The 22,361-nt window shown below is 41.1% G+C and overlaps 2 protein-coding genes and 1 long non-coding RNA gene across 5 annotated transcripts in view; 2 read left to right on the plus strand and 1 right to left on the minus strand.

The window, feature by feature from the left end:
• Positions 1-129: 129 nt before the first annotated feature.
• rab33a (RAB33A, member RAS oncogene family) lies at positions 130-15,093 on the plus strand. Of its 2 annotated transcripts, XM_037076274.1 has the most exons (5): positions 130-268; positions 1,800-2,370; positions 8,286-8,426; positions 9,755-9,835; positions 9,914-15,093. In XM_037076274.1, exons 2-5 carry the CDS (start codon positions 1,972-1,974, stop codon positions 10,136-10,138), a joined length of 846 nt encoding a protein of 281 aa, XP_036932169.1. In that variant the 5' UTR covers positions 130-268; positions 1,800-1,971; the 3' UTR covers positions 10,139-15,093. The 2 variants fall into 2 exon arrangements, with proteins under 2 accessions (XP_036932169.1, XP_036932168.1); XM_037076273.1 differs by lacking the exon at positions 130-268 and having other exon boundaries at positions 1,575-2,370.
• Positions 9,843-17,411, minus strand: LOC119007014. 2 transcript variants are annotated; one of them, XR_005070977.1, is made up of 3 exons: positions 17,274-17,409; positions 16,271-16,398; positions 9,843-10,059 (listed from the first exon to the last, which is right to left on the minus strand). It is a non-coding gene; the product is annotated as an uncharacterized LOC119007014 (long non-coding RNA). The 2 variants fall into 2 exon arrangements; XR_005070978.1 differs by lacking the exon at positions 16,271-16,398 and having other exon boundaries at positions 17,274-17,411.
• The window catches only part of fmr1 (FMRP translational regulator 1), a 16,150-nt gene continuing 11,126 nt past the window's right edge, over positions 17,338-22,361 (plus strand). Inside the window, exons 1-5 of the mRNA XM_037076271.1 lie at positions 17,338-17,768; positions 20,691-20,743; positions 20,837-20,930; positions 21,531-21,602; positions 21,902-22,050. Coding sequence (XP_036932166.1) covers positions 17,718-17,768; positions 20,691-20,743; positions 20,837-20,930; positions 21,531-21,602; positions 21,902-22,050 — 419 coding nt within the window. The 5' untranslated portion in view covers positions 17,338-17,717. The remainder of the gene's footprint in view (positions 17,769-20,690; positions 20,744-20,836; positions 20,931-21,530; positions 21,603-21,901; positions 22,051-22,361) is intronic.

The raw sequence follows: 22,361 nt of genomic DNA on the forward strand, positions 1-22,361 counted from the left end.
AGGGATTGTTCAGCACAGTGAGTGGCATGCCTAGATATACGTGTGTGTGTGTGACATTGACTTAGAGAGGGAAAACGGGACAAGTGTTTGGTATTTCTGTCTGCATTTCAGTCTGATATCTACACACAGGGAGTGTGTGTGTGCATGTGCATTCTGTATGTGTGCAAGTGTATGTGCGTATAGAGTAGTTTTTTTCTGCCACTGAGTCAAAATGGAAGCAAAGTGGCTCAAATGTATGACGGCACATTGCACAGCTCCAGTTCACACGGTGAGTGACGCTGATTCAATTTCTAGCATTTTGTTTTTTGTTATTTTTAGGCACGCTAGCAGGGTGGCTCTGGGGATGGTAATTCAGTTGGTTGAACCATCACTGTCATCCATATCTCAACAAGCAGCCATGGCTCAGGGGTTGCTGGTTCGATTCCCCTGGTCTGCATGACAAAGTGTCCTTGGGCAAGATACTGACTCTCAAAGTGCTGGTCGGCACCTTGTATGGCAGCCACCACCATCAGTTTATGAATGAATTATTGTAGGTCACTGTGGACAAAAGCGTCTGCTAAATGTAAAATGTAACAATTATTGGATAGATTCCCATTGGTCATGGCCCCCAGAGGACAAATTCTAATGGCGTTGGTCATTATCTCACTCACAAGGTTAATAGTTTTATTTTCGGGTCTAGAAAACTCGAAATTGTGATTTGATACAGACATCCACATTCCCCTCTGGCTGAATAGTAAGAAGTCAAGTTAACCCCATGGCCTTTCATCTACCACCACCTGGTACCCTCTTGTTCTGGTTAGCTTATACACAGACTCCCTCTCTGTAGCCAGCTGAGGTGCTATTGATTCTGCATCAATACCTACTTGGTCTGCATAAATAAGAATGGACAATGACATATCACGCCTCAGCTGTGACTATATTAGAACCAACATTAGGTCATTTCCTGTTGACATGATTATATTTTTTTGTTATTTTTTGTACCTTTAAGACTAATCAGGTCTAGAGACATACAAAATCCTTTTCATTACGGCCATGTTAGTTAATGGAATGTGATAGTATTACCAGCAGATCCAGTCACATGACCAGGTAGTGTGAGAGACACTGTTTCAGTTTCTCTCTCTGCTAAAACCTTCTGCTGGCTACAATCAGGTTGTTTTTACTACCAGTACGTCTTTTGCATGTGTCTGGAGTCAGAGTGTTGACGGTGATTTTATCACTTCAGTCAGGAACTTTAGTCTACAACTGATACATCTGCACGTGGTAAATGGAGAAATTTTATCTTATAGTACATTCTGCTAATGAGACGAAGACTTTGTACTTTGCAACTTACACTGTGGTACTCAAAACTTGTTTTACTGCATTTAACATTGAATAATTACATTAACACTGTAAAGATAAAACAATAATCGTTGTGTAGGGTTAGGGTTATTTTGTGTGACTCACTGTTCTTTATGATGTATTTTAATCATCCAGTATCATTATAATGTTGCTATAAGTAGCAAACAGTGGAACAAATATTCAGATGACAGATTTTTTCTTTATTGGAACGCATTAACATCTTGAATATGACAAGGGGTCAAAGCTAAACATTGCTTTTTATAAAATGCCATCAGTCACAAAAGTTGATGACTAATATCACCAAATTAACTGCTGACAGCATCACTCTCATGAATAAAGACTGAAAATGATTTTACATGATCTTCTTGCAGTAGACGTCTTCTTATGCCTTTGTATTAAAATAAACAATACATCTTGTAAATAAACTGATGTCCTGTGTTTACAATGCTTCTCCCTTTAAGGCCACAGACAGCAGCTGAAGCAGAGCCCCGTCGGTATTGTCTCATCCCTGGTCTCCTCCTCCCTCCCTCCTCCTCCTTCTCCTCTCCCCTCCCTTCACTCATCAATCCGTCCGTCCACCCCCTCTCCTCTTCACTCACGCACACCGATTTGCGCATCGCCTCCTCCGGCATAATGACCAACGATTCCCCGGAGGAGGAGACCCGAGCTCCGGGCAGTGGCGGCGGCGGAGGAGCAGGAGGCGGGAGAGGAGTTCCACGACGGAACCGAGCGGACGACAATGTCACCATCCTGACATCCTCCATGGATCTACAGCGGGTGAGCCGGAGCCGAGCCAGCAGCAGCAACGATGCCGCCCCGAGCCTCACGTCCTCCGTGGACCTGAGCACCTCCTCCCTGGAACTGAGCATCCAGACGCGGATCTTCAAGATCATCGTCATCGGGGACTCCAACGTGGGGAAGACCTGCCTAACCTTCCGCTTCACCGGGGGGAGCTTCCCCGACAAGACCGAGGCCACCATCGGCGTGGATTTCAGGGAGAAGGCGGTGGAGATAGAGGGGGAGACCATCAAGGTAAAGACGACGGAGGGGCTGGATGTGGAGTGGTGGTGTTTACTCACTCCCTCCTCCTCCTCCTCCTCCTCCTCTCTTTTTGTTGATCGGCTGCAGCTCAAAGTCTGCCAGTGGATCACACTGGGCCCATTCTCTCATTTTATTTTTTATTTTTTATTAATCGGGGATATTTGTTGGGATTCTGATGTTGGAGACAGTCGGTATATGTTGACAACAAAGGCTTTGCGTGTCCTTGTAGCCCAGAGGAAGAAAACATGACAATGAAGCTCATCTATTCAGTCAAATAGATGTTTTGGGAGACATAATTTTGGAGAAAAGAATATATTCTTACGTTCTTACAAAGTTGGACAATAGATGTTTTAGTATTTAGTGATTTCTTAATCTTAAAGAACAGGCAAACCTCACAACCTGTATTTAATCATGTGTTTCCTGGAAAACCCATTAGATTTAAGTTACAGACCCCTGGAACTGTAAATATTCTCATTCCTGGTAAACTAAAATCGATCAGGTCATCAACAGAAGATTAATTTGCAACTATTCTAAGAAACAGTGAATCTGAAATTTTTGAGTTGATTTTCTTGGTCTAGTTTTTTTTCTTTTCTTTGTTTTATATGATGGTATGCTGAATATCGTTCGGTTTTAGACAACTGGTCGGACAGCAACTGCAATTTAAAGCCATGGTTTATTTGTATAGTGCCATTCAGACACAAGGACAGTCCCAACGTGGTTTTAGAGACATAGAAATGCCTTTGTTATAAAATTGCATTGAAAAGACAATAAAAACAAACATAGACATAAATAGTTGGATTTTAAAAAAATGTCATTAGAAAGACAACAAAAACAAAAGCAAGCATTTAAAAGACAGTGTTGACTATTTTTAGCCATTTTTGGGACTAATCTAATTAAAAAGATCATGGGCTAAGTCAGGAGTGAAAATAATCAATTGTTGCAGCTGATTCCAGGAGACTTTTATGGTCTCCATCCAGCTTTAGCATCTTTCATTTATTTTTAGAACTAAAATAAAAAGGTCTTGCCACTGTATAAATGTTTGCTGATATTTCCCCTATTTCAAACCATAATTAAGTCAGCCATCTTCTGTTTGAATACACTTTGTCACACTTCACGAGTCACTACTGATTTCTACTCAAGCAGTAGAAATGTGGGCCGTAGAAGTGTGAGGGTGTCCTGGTACTCGCTCCATTAAAATTTAACGACTTCCAACATCCTTAGTAATGATGCATGCTGGCAGATGTAGCAAAATGAATTTCAGTACAGCAGTACAACATTTACACACATCTTTGCTCAGTGAATTAGACAATCAGTGACTGAATGTTTAGTCAGATTTCTGACTCTGTCGTCTAACGTTCATAACTTCCCCCTCCTCGCTCAGCCAGTAGGTGTGTGTGCAACCTCTATATCACACTTACACATATGTGTGTAGGTTCCCCCCACCTCTCAGTAGACCAGCCTGTCTGCAACCTCCAGATGCCCCCTAATGCTGACTCACAAACATACTGTGCACTGCAACTATCAGGTCAGAGAACATGAATCATTGAAATACTCTTCAGAACACACTCACGCAGTACGATGAGCAGTGTGAGGAAGTGTCATTGTCCGTTTGTTCATGTGTTCAATCTAATTAATGTAAATAATCCTACAATCTAATATAACCCCGATTATATAAAAGCTGGGATGCTGTGTGCAGTGATGTTAATACCTGCAGAATGTGACTTGTCACTGTATGTCGCAAAACCTGTGTGTACCTTTTAACATTAATGCTGCACTAACACACCTCCACACCATCGTAGGTGCTGGCTTTTACTTTGCTCGGGTAACAGTGTGGACAGTCCATTTCCTCTTTAGCCCGGAGGACACCATGTCAATAATGTCTAAAAATAATTTACATTGTGGACTCGTCAGACCACAGCGCACTCTATCTCTTTGTCAGTCCATCTCAGATTAGCTCGGGTTTAGAGAACCCGACAGCATTTCTGTATGTTGTTAATAAATGGCTGTTACTTTGGGTAGATGGTAGAATCTTAACTGGCATTTGTAGATAGAGTGACAAACTGTGTTTACTGACAATGTGTTCCTGAGCCCAGGCAGAAGTATCCTGTATACAAACACTATGTATTTTAAAAAATAATATTGAGATATATTTAATTGCAATTATGATCCATTATCACTATTGTGATACATTTTCCCCAGTTCTGAAGTGCCCTGTTGACTATAGCCACACATGAAAAAGCCTAGCCATGTGTCATGTTGCATTTTTTACAGGATGTCACCCAACGAAAACCCCTGTAAAAGTAATTTGGTGCATCAGTGTAACCATCTAGTTAGCCACATTACCCTGTTGGTATATTGCACGGCTGAGGTTATGGGCTTTTCTGAAGCAGAACTCAGAGGACTTTCAAATCAGAATCTCTATTATTCACCTTAACAGCAGATTGGGGGATTAGATTGCCTTGCCCGCACCCCAACGTGTCTTTGTACTGCACTCAATTAAAAAAAGTGGAAAAGTATTTGCAAATGAATGCATTCAGTTTGTAATTACATTTCACATGTTGTCCCAACATTTCTGGAATTTGGATCTCCACAGTTCTTTTATACTTTTTTGCTGCCTTCAAAGCTTGTATGGTCATGTCCATGATGTTTGTAGAAAACATCAAGATGAGGCAATAAGTAGGCTTTATTTTCTAGATTAAGCCTTTTCAAGTAATTAACTCAGATGCTGTACCTGTTGTCAGTGCAGTCTTTTATCCTTCTTCCTCCATACACATGATTTTTTCTAAATGTATGAATTATGTCAACATGATAATTATGCTTTAAGTATGACCAAACATACAGATTGGTCTTCTATCCTTTCTGTCCGGGGGAAAACACATCTTGATGACTACTGGTCATTCATTCACTGCAGCTGTAGATATTTATGGTCCCCAGAGGATGATCCCTGATGGTTTGCTTGACCGTATGACCTTTCATGCAGGGCCTCCATCAGGACACAGTTTCAACCTATACGGAAGTATTATCAGCAGCTAATGGACAGTTTGTCATGAAATGTCGTATTTATGCCCCACAGGATAATATGTCCTGTAATTAGTAATCATCCTCCTTAATCATCCTAGAGGTTTGCCTTGAGCACCATCCTCAAGACAAAATGACCATGTCTAGCAGTATTTCAGAGGGTCTTTGTTAACCCGTTCAAAACTCACAGTAGAATGTGATGAACACACAAACTAGACTTGAAAGAAAACCTGGAATACTGCTTGTATTTAGAGATGTGACACATCTGAGGATGAAGCATGGATTTTGTATTATCTCATGTCATATATTTTGACTGGCTGACACTGGTGGTTGTATTGTGAGCCCTGAGGGCTTACGAGCAGAGAAGTGTTTCAAATCAGGCAGACTCCGGGTCGTTTGCTCCAAGACAGGGAGCTCAAATCTTGTGTGTTTATGGGTGTCATCTGGGTGGTGATTTCATTGCCTCTCTAGTGGTGCAATATGGCTTTAAAAAAAGATTATGAGTCTAAATGTCACTCACACTCACAGGATTAACATATGATATAAATCCAGGTAAGTAAAGACCAATTAACTACACAGATCCCGCTGAGTGACTCCTTTTCCTCTCTAGCTCTCTGGCAGGTCAATAAATGTACCACACAGATTGGCAACAACAAATGTTATAAGCTGTGGAGGACTACAAATAGCAGTGGCCTAAGTATAGATGTGCAGAGTAAGGTGTCAAAATAATGGTCATGATTCTTAGGTTTGCGTGACAGCAGTTGACAGCCAGAATTCTGTCCACAGTTCATCAAAATGGGAACCAAACTCAGACACAGAAGCAGGCAGGTTGTACAACAAAAAATCCAGCTTCAAGTGATGAGCTGATATCTGTTCAACATAAAACAATGGGGGAACACAGGGAACACAATAGGACTGGGGAACAGGCAAAGGTACAGAAGAGACACAGAATGGAAACGGTGAAACCAATGCAGACCTAAATACACAAGGGCTAATGAACAAATTAAACAAAGATACAGGCAGAAAAACAGTGGGGAAAAAAGACAAAGACCGGAAGTGGTTAGTAAAACACGAGGGTTAACTTTAAGCATAAAACAGGAAATCAGCTGAACTAAAACTAAGGACAGTGACTGAATTATTTTGGTCTGACTCTTTTTTCTTTTATTTCTTAGCTTTTAGGCTGGTTTTGAAAAGCACAATTTGAAGTTGTTCAAAAATACCAAACATAATACAGATGGATTTAAATTGCCTCTTGACAAAATAGGACATTGTTTTAAATGAGAGAGAGAGATGAGAGGTGTATAAAGAATGCCTATATATCTTTTTTTTGTGAGACCAGTTTTGTGCTCAGCTTGCTGATGAATTATTAGACAGCCAGTTTTCAACACCAAGACCGAGCTTTGATGTTCTGAGCAGCATAAAATGCAGCATTCAGCCTGATGCTAAGACCTCGCCTTTTCCTTTCAAATGGTAATAGCAGGTTATTTACTAGTCCTTTTTCTCTGGCGGCCTGGGCTGAGCGTTGGGAGGCGTCCATGTTGATATACAAAGTGCTAAGCTCACAGAGGCAGCGGACACATTCAGCCAGCTGACACTTTTACTCTGCATTCTGACATGACTGAATTTTATTTTTAGATGAAATCAATATCAGTAGTTTCTGTTGTGCAGAGGTGGTAAATCAAGCTTTCTTCCTCTGCGTCCCTTTGGTTAAATCTGCACCATCAACTGCTGCAGCCAGAAGAGTACAGTACAGTCCAGATGTCCACCACGTGTTTCCTGGGGGAACAGGAAGTGCAGGGCAGGCTGTGTCTAGTGTGTATGCTTTAGAGTAGTGGAATGAAAGTGGGGCAACAATGTGAAATGCTCTTTATCATTTATAAAGATGGCCTTTTTCCATAATAAAATATGTACATGTGAGATGAAAGAAAGCAGAGAAACAAACAGATTACAAAACAACAGTCAATTAAAATACGTGTGAATTGCTGCAACTAAACAGGCCATTGAACATTCAGACATGTGCTAAAAAATATCAGACTGATGGGTCCAGGAGTATATGAGATTAGCCGTGCACAAAGTCACGCTCACGGCCAAAAGCCTGATCCACCTGAGGCTTAAACCCAGTGGAGATAATTATGAAATGAGTGTGCCAGGAAGTGACAGTGATGCAGGGTAGTTCCACATGCTGCTCAGGTGCACCGGTTGAGGATTAAGGCTAAATCTGGAAGTATAATCCAGACAAGTGTATTATTGTGGCAAAAAGCACTGGAAGCAGACACCGGTATATTAAGCTAGATGAATTGGCTTGTGAGTTGTTGTGTTGTCTGACAGCACACACACTTTCCTTTAAAATTTGAGAACAAAATGTGGTCAGATCAGACATCGTGGGCTAGAACAATGAGTAACGCCCCAAAAATTTGATAAACTTTCCTATATAACCTGCACACACTGTGGCAATGGATAAAAATACTGTGTATCATCTGGTTTAAATCCTGCAGTTGGGCATGAGATTTTGCCATACATCAAATGCTGTATAAAGCACAGAGTACCTGCCTGAGGCCATCGTGTTACAGAGGAGTGCTCTCCAGAGGCCCTGTAGTCAGGAAGATCCTGGCACTCTTTCCTGTTGATGTGGTGCACCGCTGTGTTCTGGTTCTTGTCAGGCCTTATCAGCTTGGACAAGTCAGTGTAGACACATTCATAGCTCTAATTGTTTCTAATTAAATGAGATTAATAAAACATGTATAGATAAGAAGCTATTTTGTCACTCTGTTTGCTGCTTTGACCAGCCAGGATGTTCTGAAAACCACCAACAGCCTTCAAACTTGTACCCTGTCTTAACTTCCCGTCAGTCAGATTGAAATACAGTCTCATCTCGTCCATCTCCACAGGTGCAGGTATGGGACACAGCAGGCCAGGAACGATTTCGTAAATCCATGGTGGAGCACTACTACCGCAATGTCCATGCGGTGGTCTTTGTGTATGACGTCACCAAGATGACTTCCTTCCGCAACCTACAGACGTGGATAGAGGTTGGTAACTGGCTCGACACAGGGTCAAATGAATGCTCTTTCTTAATGTGGTGCTAAATGTGGTGATTTGGCACCATGAGCATCATCAGCACCAGTTTCCAGAGTCCACAATGGTTCTTCCCCAGGAACTACTTCTTAGCTGTGAGTTGACACTGTGATGTTGCCATCACAAAGTGAGGTTTGCGTCTCTGAATGCTAATGCTTCAGTGATTCTAACAACTGCTGTGAGTAGGCCAACAAAGCCCCAACTGATCACTTAGGAAATGAATTATTCAAGGTGGTTTATGTCGTAGTGTGTGTAGGAAAAATCCTTCCAGAGTATGTTTAAATACTGCCACTACTCTACTGTTACAAGCTCCACTATCACTACTGTTACCTCAACTACTCTACTTTAGTTATAAAATTACTACTAAGTGTGGAAGTAGTTACTACTATTAAGTAGTAATAGTCGAGGTTTCAACATAAGTAAGTGACATTACATTATAGATTTATAAATCTGATGTAGTTCTGTTAGCATCCAGTTGAGTCACAAGCTAACATGTAGCTGTAGCTAACATGTTCGCCTTCCATGTAATGCAAATGACCTCAGCATTATCCAGCCTTTTCATTTGTGTATAATCACCAGAAACAAAGATTTAAAAGCAGTTCCCCAGAGTCTGCCATGTTGCACAGCCATGTTCCTACAGTAGCCCAGAAGGGACACACCGAACACCGGCTCTGAGGAGGGCCATTTGCTGCTTTTTTTTTTTTTTTTGGTGGTCATCAGTTCAATCTGTTACTCCACTGCTAGATGCCACTCGATCCTATACACTGTGACACCAAGTGCAAGTTATTAGTTGCCAAGGTAGTTTAACAAGAGTGTTGTTGTAAAAAGTGTGTTGTAAAAGTAAAATTAAGTGTGACTAATGCCAAATGTATGCCATGTGAGCAGAATGGAAAGAATGGGACTTTTATGATTTAGAGGCCTTCATGGACTTCACCTCCAAGTTGATTACCCCCGGTGCTCAACCTGTCAGTCTTTCTGCCACGTGATCACAACACACAGTGGTGTGCTGGCTTGATATTAACTCATTTTCCATTGGTTGAATAGATTCTATGAGCCTTAGTGCTGGCTTATATTTAAATTGAGCTGTTGGAAATGTGGCTAGGCAGCCATTTTGGTAGCAGCAGTTATTTTTGCCAAGTGAGACTGGTTACAAATTACAAATTACACCTTGGAGGCTGGGGGTTTGTTTTTTCTACTGAGCTACTCATATTTTTGGTCACATATCATGTGAACATGGCCGTAGTTCATAAAACTTATAAATCTGTCATCTGTTGTGTTCCAGGAGTGTAATGGCCATCGGGTCTCAGCATCAGTGCCTCGAGTCCTGGTGGGAAACAAGTGTGACCTCGTGGACCAAATACAGGTGAGTGTGAGATCTCAGCACAGCAGTCTCAACCTTTATTTAGCTTTCCAGGTTTAATTAGAATGTATGCTTTCTCAGGTGCCCTCCAACATGGCGCTGAAGTTCGCTGACTCCCACAACATGCTGCTGTTTGAGACGTCGGCCAAGGACCCGAGGGAGAGCCAGAATGTCGACTCCATCTTCATGTCGCTGGCCTGCCGCCTGAAGGCCCAGAAATCCCTGCTCTACAGAGACGTGGAGAGAGAGGACGGGAGGGTCAGACTCACACAAGAGACTGAAACAAAGAGTAATTGTCCTTGTTGAGGAAAAGGAGGAGTGGGAGGCATAATGGAGGGGAAGAGAGAAGAGTGACTGTACATGTTGTGGAAGAGGAGGAGAGGGATGATGGGAGAGTGAGGCTGCGACAAGGGTCTTTTAAATTAAGTGCAACTTTTTCTGGTTTAGGAGGAGAAGTTGGGGGTTGAGGCTGACACTAAGAGCAGTGTGCTTGGGGGAAGAGGAGGATGCTGAAAGCGAGGGACCGAAACATCATCAATACTCTTGTTGTTGAGGATGAGAACTGGGAGGAGAGTGGACAGTGAAGACGGAGAGAACGAAGGAAGCATTTATTAACAATTCAGAAATAGGACGATGTTGCCTTTTAGACTACGGTGTAGTGTAGAAATTCCTCCATGTATTCAAACATAGACAGACACCGGGTAAATACACTTTCACTGTGCCCAGGCAAACACAACAATATTAATATAGGAGTCATCTGGGGATTCGCAACTAACTTGATGCAAGCCTGTTATTTTCTAAACCAGAAAATGCAAACAAAGGCAAACATTCTGAGGCAATGTGTTTGAAACTCTTAAATCACAATCCTTCTTTTTGCTGCTTTGTCCTTATTTATTTTCATTCCAGCTGAAAGCAGCATTTTCAAATGTTTAATCTGTTGCCTTAAAAAGTTGCCTCATTCTCGAGTATTTCAAACAGTTGACATCATTTTGTGTCTGCAACCAACTGAACACTCTGGCCGCCTCTTAAATGGAAATATCAACTATTTCAGAGGACGAATGAGACTTTTTTTTTGTCTCAAAGCCTCAATATATCTGATGTCAATATAGGTTAATCTGACAGTTCACTGAAAACCACTGTGAGATGATGAATACACGGGAAAGATGACAAAAGAAAACATTGGTGTTGGTAAAATAGGGAGCCAAAAAAAGGAGCTTCCAGGTGAGCTTCCAGGACCTATGTAGGAAAACCTCGATGAGAAAGATTCCTGAAAACGGGCCGTAGAGGTTGTTCGGCAGCATGTCATGTATCGATCAGAGGCTGTAAGATCCTCTTACCCTGATGCAGGAGTAATGCAACCTCCTATAAAGAAGGAGGAGAGAGGGAGAAAGCTCCTTTTCTCATCTAACCCTGATGTAAACAAATCCCCCTCCACGCTTAACTGTTGGCAAAGTGGCTTATCCAGCTTTCCCCTTTGTGCACAAATGCAGAAACATCCGATCTTCGAGATAGCCAGTCGACCACAGCAAGCTTACATTCTGTAATGAGGGCGTTCAGTCTTGTCTTAGATGATGTGCTCTCCACATCAATATCACTGCCTCCAGTCTCAGAGAGGGCAGGGAAGATGTAAGAAAACTGTAGCCCCAGTAGATGTAATGGAGATATTGACACTGCTGCACAGCCTGAGCCTGGATGTATGCTGTGAGTGGACTTAAGTCTGCTGTGTTGTGTGTATAAAGGAGTGAGTCCAGGAGTATCCGAGCCATGGGTGGTATAGGCTGCATGAAACGCTGTAGAAAGCCATATTCATTATTTACTGTGCACTGAGAAGCAGTGTGCTTTACATTAAGACAGCTCCCAGATGGGTTGTGGGAAGAACTTACTGTGCATTACTCAGTGTTGGAGCTATGGAGTCTTTTTAATGAGGCGTTAGGCTGTAAGCCTCACTGTGATGCAGTCAGTTAGACATACTCACCATGTTGCTTACCCTACACTGTACATTTTAAAAGTTGACTTTACTTTGAGAAAAGTCAGAAAACTGGTTACCTCATTATACCAAGTAACGTAGACTGCTAAGTGTGAGTTGTACAAGCTTAAAATGATTAATGTACTTTACCTGGTAATTTTGAAGTCATCGTTTTCTTTGATTCATTTAAAGTAAAATCATTGGCAGTGAGTGTATGTATTTCCAAAATTCATATAATTCTTGTTACCTGTAACTGTAGATTGTTTTGGTGTGGCCAGATTTTGTAGATATCGGCTGTAGCCATGTCTGCCTTCTTGACAAAATAATGGAACGAGGTGGCACTCCCTGTGGTGCTACATTAAAAATACATTTGCAAAACCTAAAGGTGCCATATGTTAGAATTGGCCTCAAAACAGACAATACCCAACACAAGCAGGGAGCAGCATAACACTAGAGTAACCGCTGACTGCTGCTTACTGTAGCCGCTAACTGTTGCTGCTATTAGCTAGTCAGTTTGGACTAAAGTGCACCTAATGTGGTCTGGACTGGGAGCTTGGAGCACCAGGTGACCAGGATCTTTGGACCGGGAAGGGGAGAGGCTAGCTGGCTAGCAAGTTAACTTGAGTTTATTTCTGCAACACAATACATAGATGTCATCATTTATTTTTACGATTTTTCTTACATACTGGACCTTTGACAGTTATGTCTTCATACAGATAACATGATACTACTTAAGATAATTCACAGTCCTTTTTGTGTGAAGTTTCATTTAAGAGAGGCTAGCTAACTATGCTGGCTAACATTACAGCTGAGCTGATGAGGACACCATCAATGTTCCCATCCAGCACTGTCACAAGCCTCTCGTCAGTACGTAAATGCACATTTTCTTCTGTGCATTGATATCATTGACAAGTTTAACTCACAAGGTTTTTGGATTATCTCTGTAACTGAGACATGATTTCTGGAAACAGCCATTAATGTTGATTTTGAGTACCACAAGCTGAGTGCCATCCGATTCCATTATATTCGAGAGACAGCAGACATCTCTAAAGCTGATGTTTCCAAATCTTCTCAGTTCACACCAAAACAATCCAGACTGTTGGGAAAATATGCATTTTTGATTGGTGTGAGCTGTCCCTTTAACACTGTAGCCTACTTTTGAGCAATGCTATAAATACATTTGGATGCCATATGCAAAAAAAAAAAAAAAAAATCAGATCAGTGAGCAATTTAGACCGGTGTTCCCTCTAAACTGAAAGTCTGGTGACCTAATTAATTCTTCTCATTGAGCAATTTAAACACTGTGTGCATCCGAGTGATATCCATAGAGCTACTGTCTGAGCTGTATCAGGTTTTAGGGATTTTTTATTCTGAAATTCTCCTCTGTTCGTCTTCTATCAGCAGGATCAAGCAGCCGTTAAGGGTGAATAGAAATAATGTTACTGCAAAATACCAGGGGGAGCTACATGCACAGGCAAATCTGTGACATTCAACCCAGAGCCATGGGTTTGTAAAAAGCTGGGCAGAAGAACACACAAAAACTGGGATAACATCCTGTCCTCCATTTTCCTAAACTGCTTATTCTCTTTAGGGTTGTCAAGTCTGACTGGAGGGGTACACTCTACAACTTTCTATCTGTTAACAAACATCTATGGCTCTGTTTAGGTTAGCATAACCTGGCTAATTTAGTCGCAGTAATACATGTGAGACGACTGTACTGGCCTAAAAAGAAAAAAAAAAAAAAACATGTTGTGCCTGCATTTCCTTCATAAACTCACTAGATCTGAATAAAATAACAACTGACTTGGTTTCAAATGATTGGACAAGAATGAGGAAGGTATTTAAGTTATTAAAAGTTTATTCAAACATTTGAAATCATAAGTAATTTGTCTTCTATTCAGGTCTAGAACTTGAGAAATACCAATGTACAGTGAGTTTTGCTTGCCTTTATTTTTCCATGTACATACATATACATGTTTTGTTAAAATAGTTTACTCCTTTTTGCTGTCAGTTTGTGATTTTTTAATAACCGATGTTTGCTCTTAAAGGGATGCCTTGACATTTTGAAATTTTGGTCTGGTATTTTTATATCAGCAAATAGTCAGGTTTTTGGGTGTGGAATCGAAATAAATATCACATACATTTGGTGCAGCAGATCAGTTCAGGGTACGGGTCAGGGCACAGTCATTTAATGAGTCACACGGGGTACTGGAGCTGAAATAATTAGTCAATCAAATCATTTTCTTTTGATAATCAATTAAAAAAGTGAATTTCAAGCAAATATGCCAAAAAAAATCCTCTGGTTCAAGCTTCTCAAATGTGAAAAGTTGCTTAGTTTCTTTTCTTGATATGAAAGTTAACCATCCGAATGTCTTCGTAATTTGGATTGTTGGTTGGAGAAAACGTGACTTTGTGATTGGCTTATTTCACATTTTTGATGTTTAATGAATAATTGAGAACGTAATTGGCAGATGAATCAAATAACAAACAACACATGACGGGGGTTTCTTCAAATGAGAGAATAATGGTTATATACCTTACTTTCAGGGAGTGCTAGTAGCCTTAATCTAAATTTAGCCAAGAAAACAACCGGGTTAGGAAGACATTATGGGTGCAAATCACTATGTTACTTGTGTAACTTTGGTTACAAACCTATCTACTTTACCTAAGTAACTTATGTTACGTTAAGTACGTGACTTAACTTCACTACATTGACTTCTGGTTTCACAGTGGACATGAACAGCGGTCTCCTGAATGAAAGTCTTGTGCTTGTTTAATCCGTGCTCCTCCCCGTATGGACTTTTCACTCCTTATACGTCTTCTCACCTCCTCCTTTTAAGCTGTAATAATTACTACAGCCTCTAGAGGTTGCAGCCTAACAACAAAAGTAAACAAGAGTCGTAATTAGTTGCTTTCATTTTTCACCTATATGGTTGTTCTTCTTTACCAGTTTTGACACCAAACATACACAGTAACTTGAACATGAGGAGCGCTCACCCTGAAAGCAAATAAATTTCTACCTGGTCAATACAAATAAAAAAAAAAAAAAATCAGATTAAAAGTCAAAATACCAAGTTACTCCTTTAACAAAAGCCTTAAGTGGTATTACTTGATTTTATGATGTTGTCATCATTTAGTTGTTGAATCTGAGATGACAATGTTCTTTGGCTGTGAGTTTTTGTTATTATTGTTTTGGACTGTACCCGATTGTCTACTATTATAATGTTTCATATGTAACATTGTGGTTGTTACAATCTCAAAGGGACTTCTGATAAAAACTGCTGAAGAAGCTTCACTTGGCTCAGATCCACTTTTTTTTTTTTTGGAGACCAGCTCAGGGACTTTTGAATCTGAATGTTTTACGTGCCCCCGAAGCATTAACGTGATGAAGATTTCAGTAACATGTCTGTTTTGGCCATGACTGAGGTTTACTGTCAGAGTACGTTTCCCTCCCACACACAGGACTTCACATTTCATGTCTGTTTTTTCCTTCTCTTGCTCTCTTTCTCTCTGACCTGGATCTTATTTCACCCTTCACGTGTCACCCTGTTTCTGCTGCCCTCTTATTCTATTTCTGTCCTTATCCTTGTATGGTTTATCCCTTTAAGTCCCCCAATGCCTGTCTCATATCTCATTGTCATTGCTTCAATGACTCCTAATACTCTGAATTTCTGTCTCCATCACTGCCTCCATATCTCAGTTTCTGCATCAGTCTGTCTGTCTGTCTGTCTCCACCTTCTGTCTACACACTTGTGGCTTGTGGCTGTTCCATGCCTTTGGCTAGAAAACAAGCAGATCATGTGTCTATTAATGGATGTAGCAGATGAGCGCTGAATGTTGGGAGTGTGAGAAGATCAGGGAGGTAAGACAAAAGACATGCCTTTCACCGAATCATAGGGCTGCAGTGGCTCCTTCTTACCAACTCTCTGGGTCCACCAGTGACAGAGGGTTCAAATGGTTTAAGGGACAATATTAAAGAATTCAAGTTGAAACGTTCAAAGCATAATGACAATTTTCAACAGAATTTCAACAGTTCTGACGACTGTGTGTTGTGCTGTAGAGATATCTGCTGAAGTTAGCAAGCTAACCAACTCGCTAGCATCCTAGGATAGGCCCATGACTCCTGTGCTAGCGGTGTAAACACCAATGTTCCCTGATGCTCTGAACCCACAGTCTTGACCACTGGCAGCACTGCTAACAACTGGCTAATAGCAGTTTAAGTAAGCAATGGTTAGCGATCACTCTGTTAATATGCTGTCTCCTATTAGTTTCGAGCATGAATTCTAGGTGTCTTTAAGCGACAAAAACCTCCAGAACAAGCACCATGACATCTTAGAAAACATGGTTACTCATTAAAATTGTTGGGTTCAAAGGTATGTTATAAATGTTGTTGTGTTAATTGTGCAATATGTAAGAATTCTGTTCTGTTGATAAGTTGAATTCATGCCAACAACAAATACTGGTAACTACACCTGCAACTCAACGCAGCTACATGGTGTTCTGCTCCACAGCCGTAGCTAATGTTAGCCAGTTAGCTCAGTTAGCCACGCAGCAACCCGGGCGCCATCTTTCCATCTGGTACCTAGTTCGTCATATAAATCTATGAACACAAGACATAATGTCAGAGTTGTTATGCCTTCACATTCTGGTGATTGTGTTAGTTGGTCTTCTAAATGTTTGAAACAAAACTTATCACATATTTCACATTTACCAGAGAGGCTAGACTTTTTTTGAGATGACATAGGTCAGCATGTGAGCTATAAAGATAGACAGACATCTGATTGGAAAGAGAAAGTGTTCTTAAACAGCAGTTTTAATATAAAAAATCTAGCCTGTATAACAAATAAATAAAAAATGTAATGAAAGGTAGGCAAATCTGAGTTGGAAATTCAAAATATCACAGAAATATATTTTTAAAATTTGTATTTGAACACGGGCTCCACACAGAAGAATAGCTCTAATGGCCCTTACTGATAAGTCATATAGGTAGATAGGCTATCTTTTCACGTATCCCTGAGGCCTGTGAGAGAAATAACACTAACTGATTATCTTAAGGACACAAAATGGAGGCTGTCCTGGATTCTGAAACTCTTTTGGGGCCTTGGTACCATTTTTTCCCCAGTGACAGGAGGTGAATTTAAGACAATTATCTGTAAAAAAAAAAAAAAATAAATAAAAAAAAAAATAATAATAATAATAAATAAAATAAAAAAATAAAAATATTTACCTAATACTCTGAATTACTTGCATTTATTTTGGGGTGAAATATGTTAAATATGAAGAGATTACTTTTAAGATAGCGATGCCGTTTCTCCTCTGTCCGTGGGAATGTCTGGACTGTAGTATCAGAATAATATTATAGGTTTTGCTTTATGTTGGTGAACAGTGTGCGGTTCATTTAAGGACAAAGACGACGGTCATTTTTTATTCAGATGTAGCGTCCTGCTGTGTGAAAAAGACATTCCTATGTGTTACCTGTGGAGAGCAGCAATAGGCTCAGATGAGTGGAACCAGCCTCGAATTTCAGCAGAGGAAGAAAAGCGGGGACGTCACATGGAAGCGATGCAACCAGCAGTAGCTGCTCCACCACTAATCACACATCATTAACATAACTAGCTAGTACAAGCTAACCTAGCCCGCTACATCACTCGCCTTTGATTTATCATATATCCGGAACTGCATATCTGCAAGGAAACTAACGCAAGATTTATAGACGGTGCAGAGCGGGGAGCAACTCTACGGTCACACACAGTTACCGCGGCCTCTTCTCGCATCCGTCTGACAGGCTACTTTGGCTAGCAGGCGAAGCCAGCGATAGCAAGCTCTGCCTTGGCTAGCGTCAGGCTAGCCAGCTAGCTAGCTAGCTACTCACATCGCTAACGGTAGTTAGCTAGCTAGCGAGCTGTAGTAATTTGCGTCATGGATGAACTAGTCGTGGAAGTGAGGGGGACGAGTGGCGCCTTTTATAAGGTAAGTTAAAGGCTTTTATTGAGCTTTATCGCTTCGGTGGCCACGCCATGCACGGACGTGAGCCCATCTGACATGGAATTCTCTCTTCAAACTGACATTAGCCAGAGATACCTACTCGTATCTCGGGGCCTCAGTGCTTCTGTCCAGCCTCCACCGGGACGTGGAGGCTGCGAATCTGTAAACAAAGGTGACGCTAAGCTGCTGCTCCAACATCAGTGCTGTTAGCTCAACGTGTTAGTCACTGGTGTTAGTGGCGGTGCTAAAACAATTCACTTGTTCGGTTGGTAGTATCGGTCATGTTGACGTGCTTGTGATCTCACGTTATCCAGAAAGTGATGGGCAGAGGGTCGGCAGCAGAGGCACAGGTGTCAAAATGCAGACGTGGAATGGACTAACTTCATTTAGGACAAGCGGCTAGGGTGTTATTTGGTTTCGCCAAACGAACAGGTAGTTTTTATTCATTAACGCAGCAGACTTGTGGGGTTACTCTGAAGAAAAGAGGCAACAAGTAAGGTTTGGAGGGAACAGGACTTTGAGGGGCTTGGCAGGAGGCTGTGTTTCACAAGTAATGATCTGAGAGTCTTGTCCAAAGATCCTCGGCCTGGTGTTAATAAGCAGGTGTTGATCTTGTGGTAAGTGTTCATCAGTTGTGGAAGAAGTCGTTTTTCTTAGTAACATTAGCAGCACCATTATAAAAGAAAAAAGTACAAGGTAAGATGCTGCATTAGAATGTTAATTAATCTAAAGTAATCATTTGGAATAGTATATTCTGAGGTATCCAAAGTGAAAGTACTCATTAGACCAAAGTGTGACTGTTGGAGTTCTCATGTTTCGAGTTTTTTGGGGGACTGACTTGTTCCAAGGAGGATTGAATAAATGAACAGGATAAACAAGCAGAGCAGGAAAGACAAATGGAATAAAGCAATTCAGATGATCACTGATGGCTGAAGATTTGTATTTTGATCAGTAAAGATGAGTCACCCGTTATAGCCTCTGGATGAATTGTTACTGCTTTAAGAGTTTGCAGAAGTTGGAGTTGTGTTGCTGCCAAACTAATGCGAGTAATATGAATGGAATGAATGAATGAAGGAGTTGTCCTGCAGACTGCTCTGCACACCTGCTCTGCCCTCCTATTGTAGCCGTGTCCTGCACACACTCTCATGCTGTGTTTAATGCCCCGCAAAGTCATTTGGTCCGTGTAAAGAAATTGAGCATTGAACTAAAGTAAATTCCCGAATTGAACATAGTTGGGTGTGGTGCTGACCCAACATATTACTTCCTATACGCTAAATGGGCAATGGGGCATACGGTTTGAACACTGTTTTACTATTTGACATGTAATCAGATCAAATTCTTAAGTAGCCGATTTGATGATAAGTTTAAGAGCTCTGCAAGATGATTGAGAAAAGAACATGGGGAGACTTTGCCAACTACTCAACTTGTGCTGCTTTCTGAAAAATGCTTATGTGGTACCACACAAACACTGAAGGCTTTGTTGGTAAAAAGAAATAGTCATCATCATGAGCTTGAAAATTGTTTGGGCTATAGTACATGTTGTAATAAACAGCATAGACTGATTATCTGTTGTCTAATGAGATTTGATCAGTGACTTTAGCTGGGACCACTGTCATTTAGTAATTTAGTTGCCCGCCTTGCACACTTTCCGTTCGATGCAGACAGAGAGGCAACTCTCAGTCAGCCACACTGGTGTTGTACAGTAATTCACTTGGTGAGGAAGCGGACTTTGACGCCCCGGTCCGGGATGCTAATCCTAGAGGTGGTAAATTTGGCACTGCTCATGTGCAGGGTGTGATGGAGCCAAGTAGGCTGGAGGTTAGAGCAGCTTCATCAGATGTTTGTACCGTTGCTTTTTAAGATTTAAATCTGAAAGCAGTTTTTAAGGCTCATTTCATTCGACTTTTATGCTACTATTGCTATATGTGATCTTTTAGTGATGAGTGATCTTGGAGTTGTTTGGTCACATGAGGAATGAGAAGACGTCAGATTTTTAAAAGGCACTCACATAAACGTGTATGACTTGAATGACTAGAAGAGCTGTCGAGCCTGTTACAATAAGCGAAGGCAGGGCTTGCACATTGTTTCCCCCACAGAAACAAGTTAAGTCAGATGTGGCTAAATGCTATGGGCTCCAAACTAAAAAGTGACAGGGAGATGACAATTAACTAAGTCGAGCAACTAATGGCAGAAGACATGTGATGTCATGAATGAGGCACTTAGTGTTTGTTTTTTTCTTGCTCTTTTTTATTTTCAAATTGATTTCCTCTTAAATTCTGTTTTCCTGCACAGTTGGCAAAAGTAAAGTAAAAAACATCACGCTAAAAAAACACTTAAGCATCTCATACTAAACCTTACTTACCTGCTTATACTGGTTTAGCTAATGATATCAAAACAAAACACTCATTTTGTCCTTTTTTTTTCTCAAAATAAGCCAGTTGGTCATAGCTTGTAAACTTAGACCCACTTCTCCATCACCTGACAGTTCAAGTAGTCAACATCTGTCTGGAGTTCTGCAATAGAAAATCTTTCCCTGAATTGAATCTCATGTTTATCCGTTACTGACTGTTAGCTCACCAGGCTAATGCTACTCTTAGACTTGCCTCTCTATCTCGCCCTTCTCCTTCAAGGCATTACATGTCCTACTTACAGTATTTGACACACATGGACACAGACTGTGTACAACCAGAGAGAGACAGAGCCAAACCTGACTCAAGGCCAAAGCCAGAACCACCATAAAAAAGGAATCCATTTGTGTTGTTGCTAACAGCTTGGGCTTGGGTAGCAGAATTTATGCCTCTTGCACATGTTTGATGGCAGTATAGAGCTGTTCTGACTATTTATAGACACATGTCAAACCCTTATTCTTCTAACTTTTTGTTTTTATCACCTCTGTGATTCTCGCAGGCCTATGTGAAGGATGTTCTCGAAGGATCGGTCAATGTGGCGTTTGAAAACAAGTGAGTACAGAGGATATAACAAACCGTAAAGCGTTACCTTGTTCTGATCGTCACATCGACGCCTATGTTTGTACATGTGTCCCCCTGTCCCAGTTGGCAGCCAGAGCGTCAGATCTCCTTCCAGGATGTGCGTTTCCCTCCTCCAACAGGCTTCTGCAAGGAGATCAATGAGAGCGATGAGGTCGAGGTGAGGCTCATTCAGTACTTTCAGAACTGTTCAGATTGCAGAAATTTGTTCGAGGGAAGAAATGTTGTCGGTAAAGTTCAGTTGTGTGGAAAAAAGGAGTTCTTAAGGCTCATTTTTATTTACTTTTAATGATTTTCACACAATAATTCCTGGTGTTGGACACTTGAAGTATATGTTCTCACATATAAAATAGTAGCTGTTGCTTCCTCATGCGACAGATTTAAGTAAACATGGAGCTGTTATGAGGAGAGCTGAGCATCCACTAGTAGGAAGTGAAAAGAAGAAATGGGAAGGGAAAAAGCTGTGGCGATAAAGCTGTAAACTAGAAACATTTTCTTTCTTTGTTTCATTTATTTTTCCCTGATTTTTATATTCAGCATTTATTCTAATATGTTTATGTGGCAACTTTCTGGTGCCGCGGGTGTATTGTCCTTTTTAAAAGGACAGAAGAAGAAATGAGCCCACAACATTTTATCCAGCATTTAGCTTGTGTATTTGCATTCTCTGTGCCAGATGCCGTTATTGTTATCATCTCAGCTTTGGGTGATTAGAAGAATGCTTCAGGAAATTTACTTTGTCCATGTGTGTGTGTGTTTCCAGGTGTATTCCAGGGCTAACGACAAGGAGCCATGTGGGTGGTGGCTGGCCAAGGTTCGCATGGTCAAAGGAGAGGTAGACTCAGTCATTCCTGTCATTCCCGTCATTCCCGTGGAGGCTGGTGTTGATTTTGATGATGAGCACTAGTGAGCTTACTGCCTGTGTTCAGGGTCTGACTGTTGGATCAGGATCCAGATATTAACTTTTGAATGTCTCTCTTCCTCTCTGTCCATGTTAGTTTTTGAAAATGTTAGTCATGTACATTTCATCTATTGATACATAGTTATAGTAACATTTCTTTTTGCACATTTAGGTATTCCTTATATCTAAATCGGGGTCATGCTGACGTTCTGCTCGTCTCTCTGTATCTCTAGTTTTACGTAATAGAGTACGCTGCGTGTGACGCTACGTTAAATGAGATAGTGACACTGGAGCGACTACGGCCAGTCAATCCGAATAAACCAGCCACCAAAACCACCTTCATCAAGATCAGACTGGATGTGCCTGAGGATCTACGGCAGATGTGAGTTTGATGCACAGACACTAAACACATCAGGGTAAGTTTTTGGTTTGATACATTCCTACAGGACGGCGCTAAGAAACCTGAGTCAGAAAAGTTAAGTTATTCTAAAAAAAAAGTTAAGTCTATTTTAAGAGCGTTTCAGTTTGAAAGCACACGCTGGGCTGTGGTGGCGTTTAATGGCTGATATTTTTTTAGCCATGGTTGGCTTGCAAGCTTGGATTCAACAAAGGCCTTTAGCCCAGATGACAGTTGCCCTCACAGATCAGTACCTTGTCACAACTGTAAAACATAACCTGCTGATGTGACACTGC

The sequence above is a fragment of the Acanthopagrus latus genome, chromosome 18 (assembly GCF_904848185.1).
Source record: "Acanthopagrus latus isolate v.2019 chromosome 18, fAcaLat1.1, whole genome shotgun sequence".
NCBI lineage: Eukaryota > Metazoa > Chordata > Actinopteri > Spariformes > Sparidae > Acanthopagrus > Acanthopagrus latus.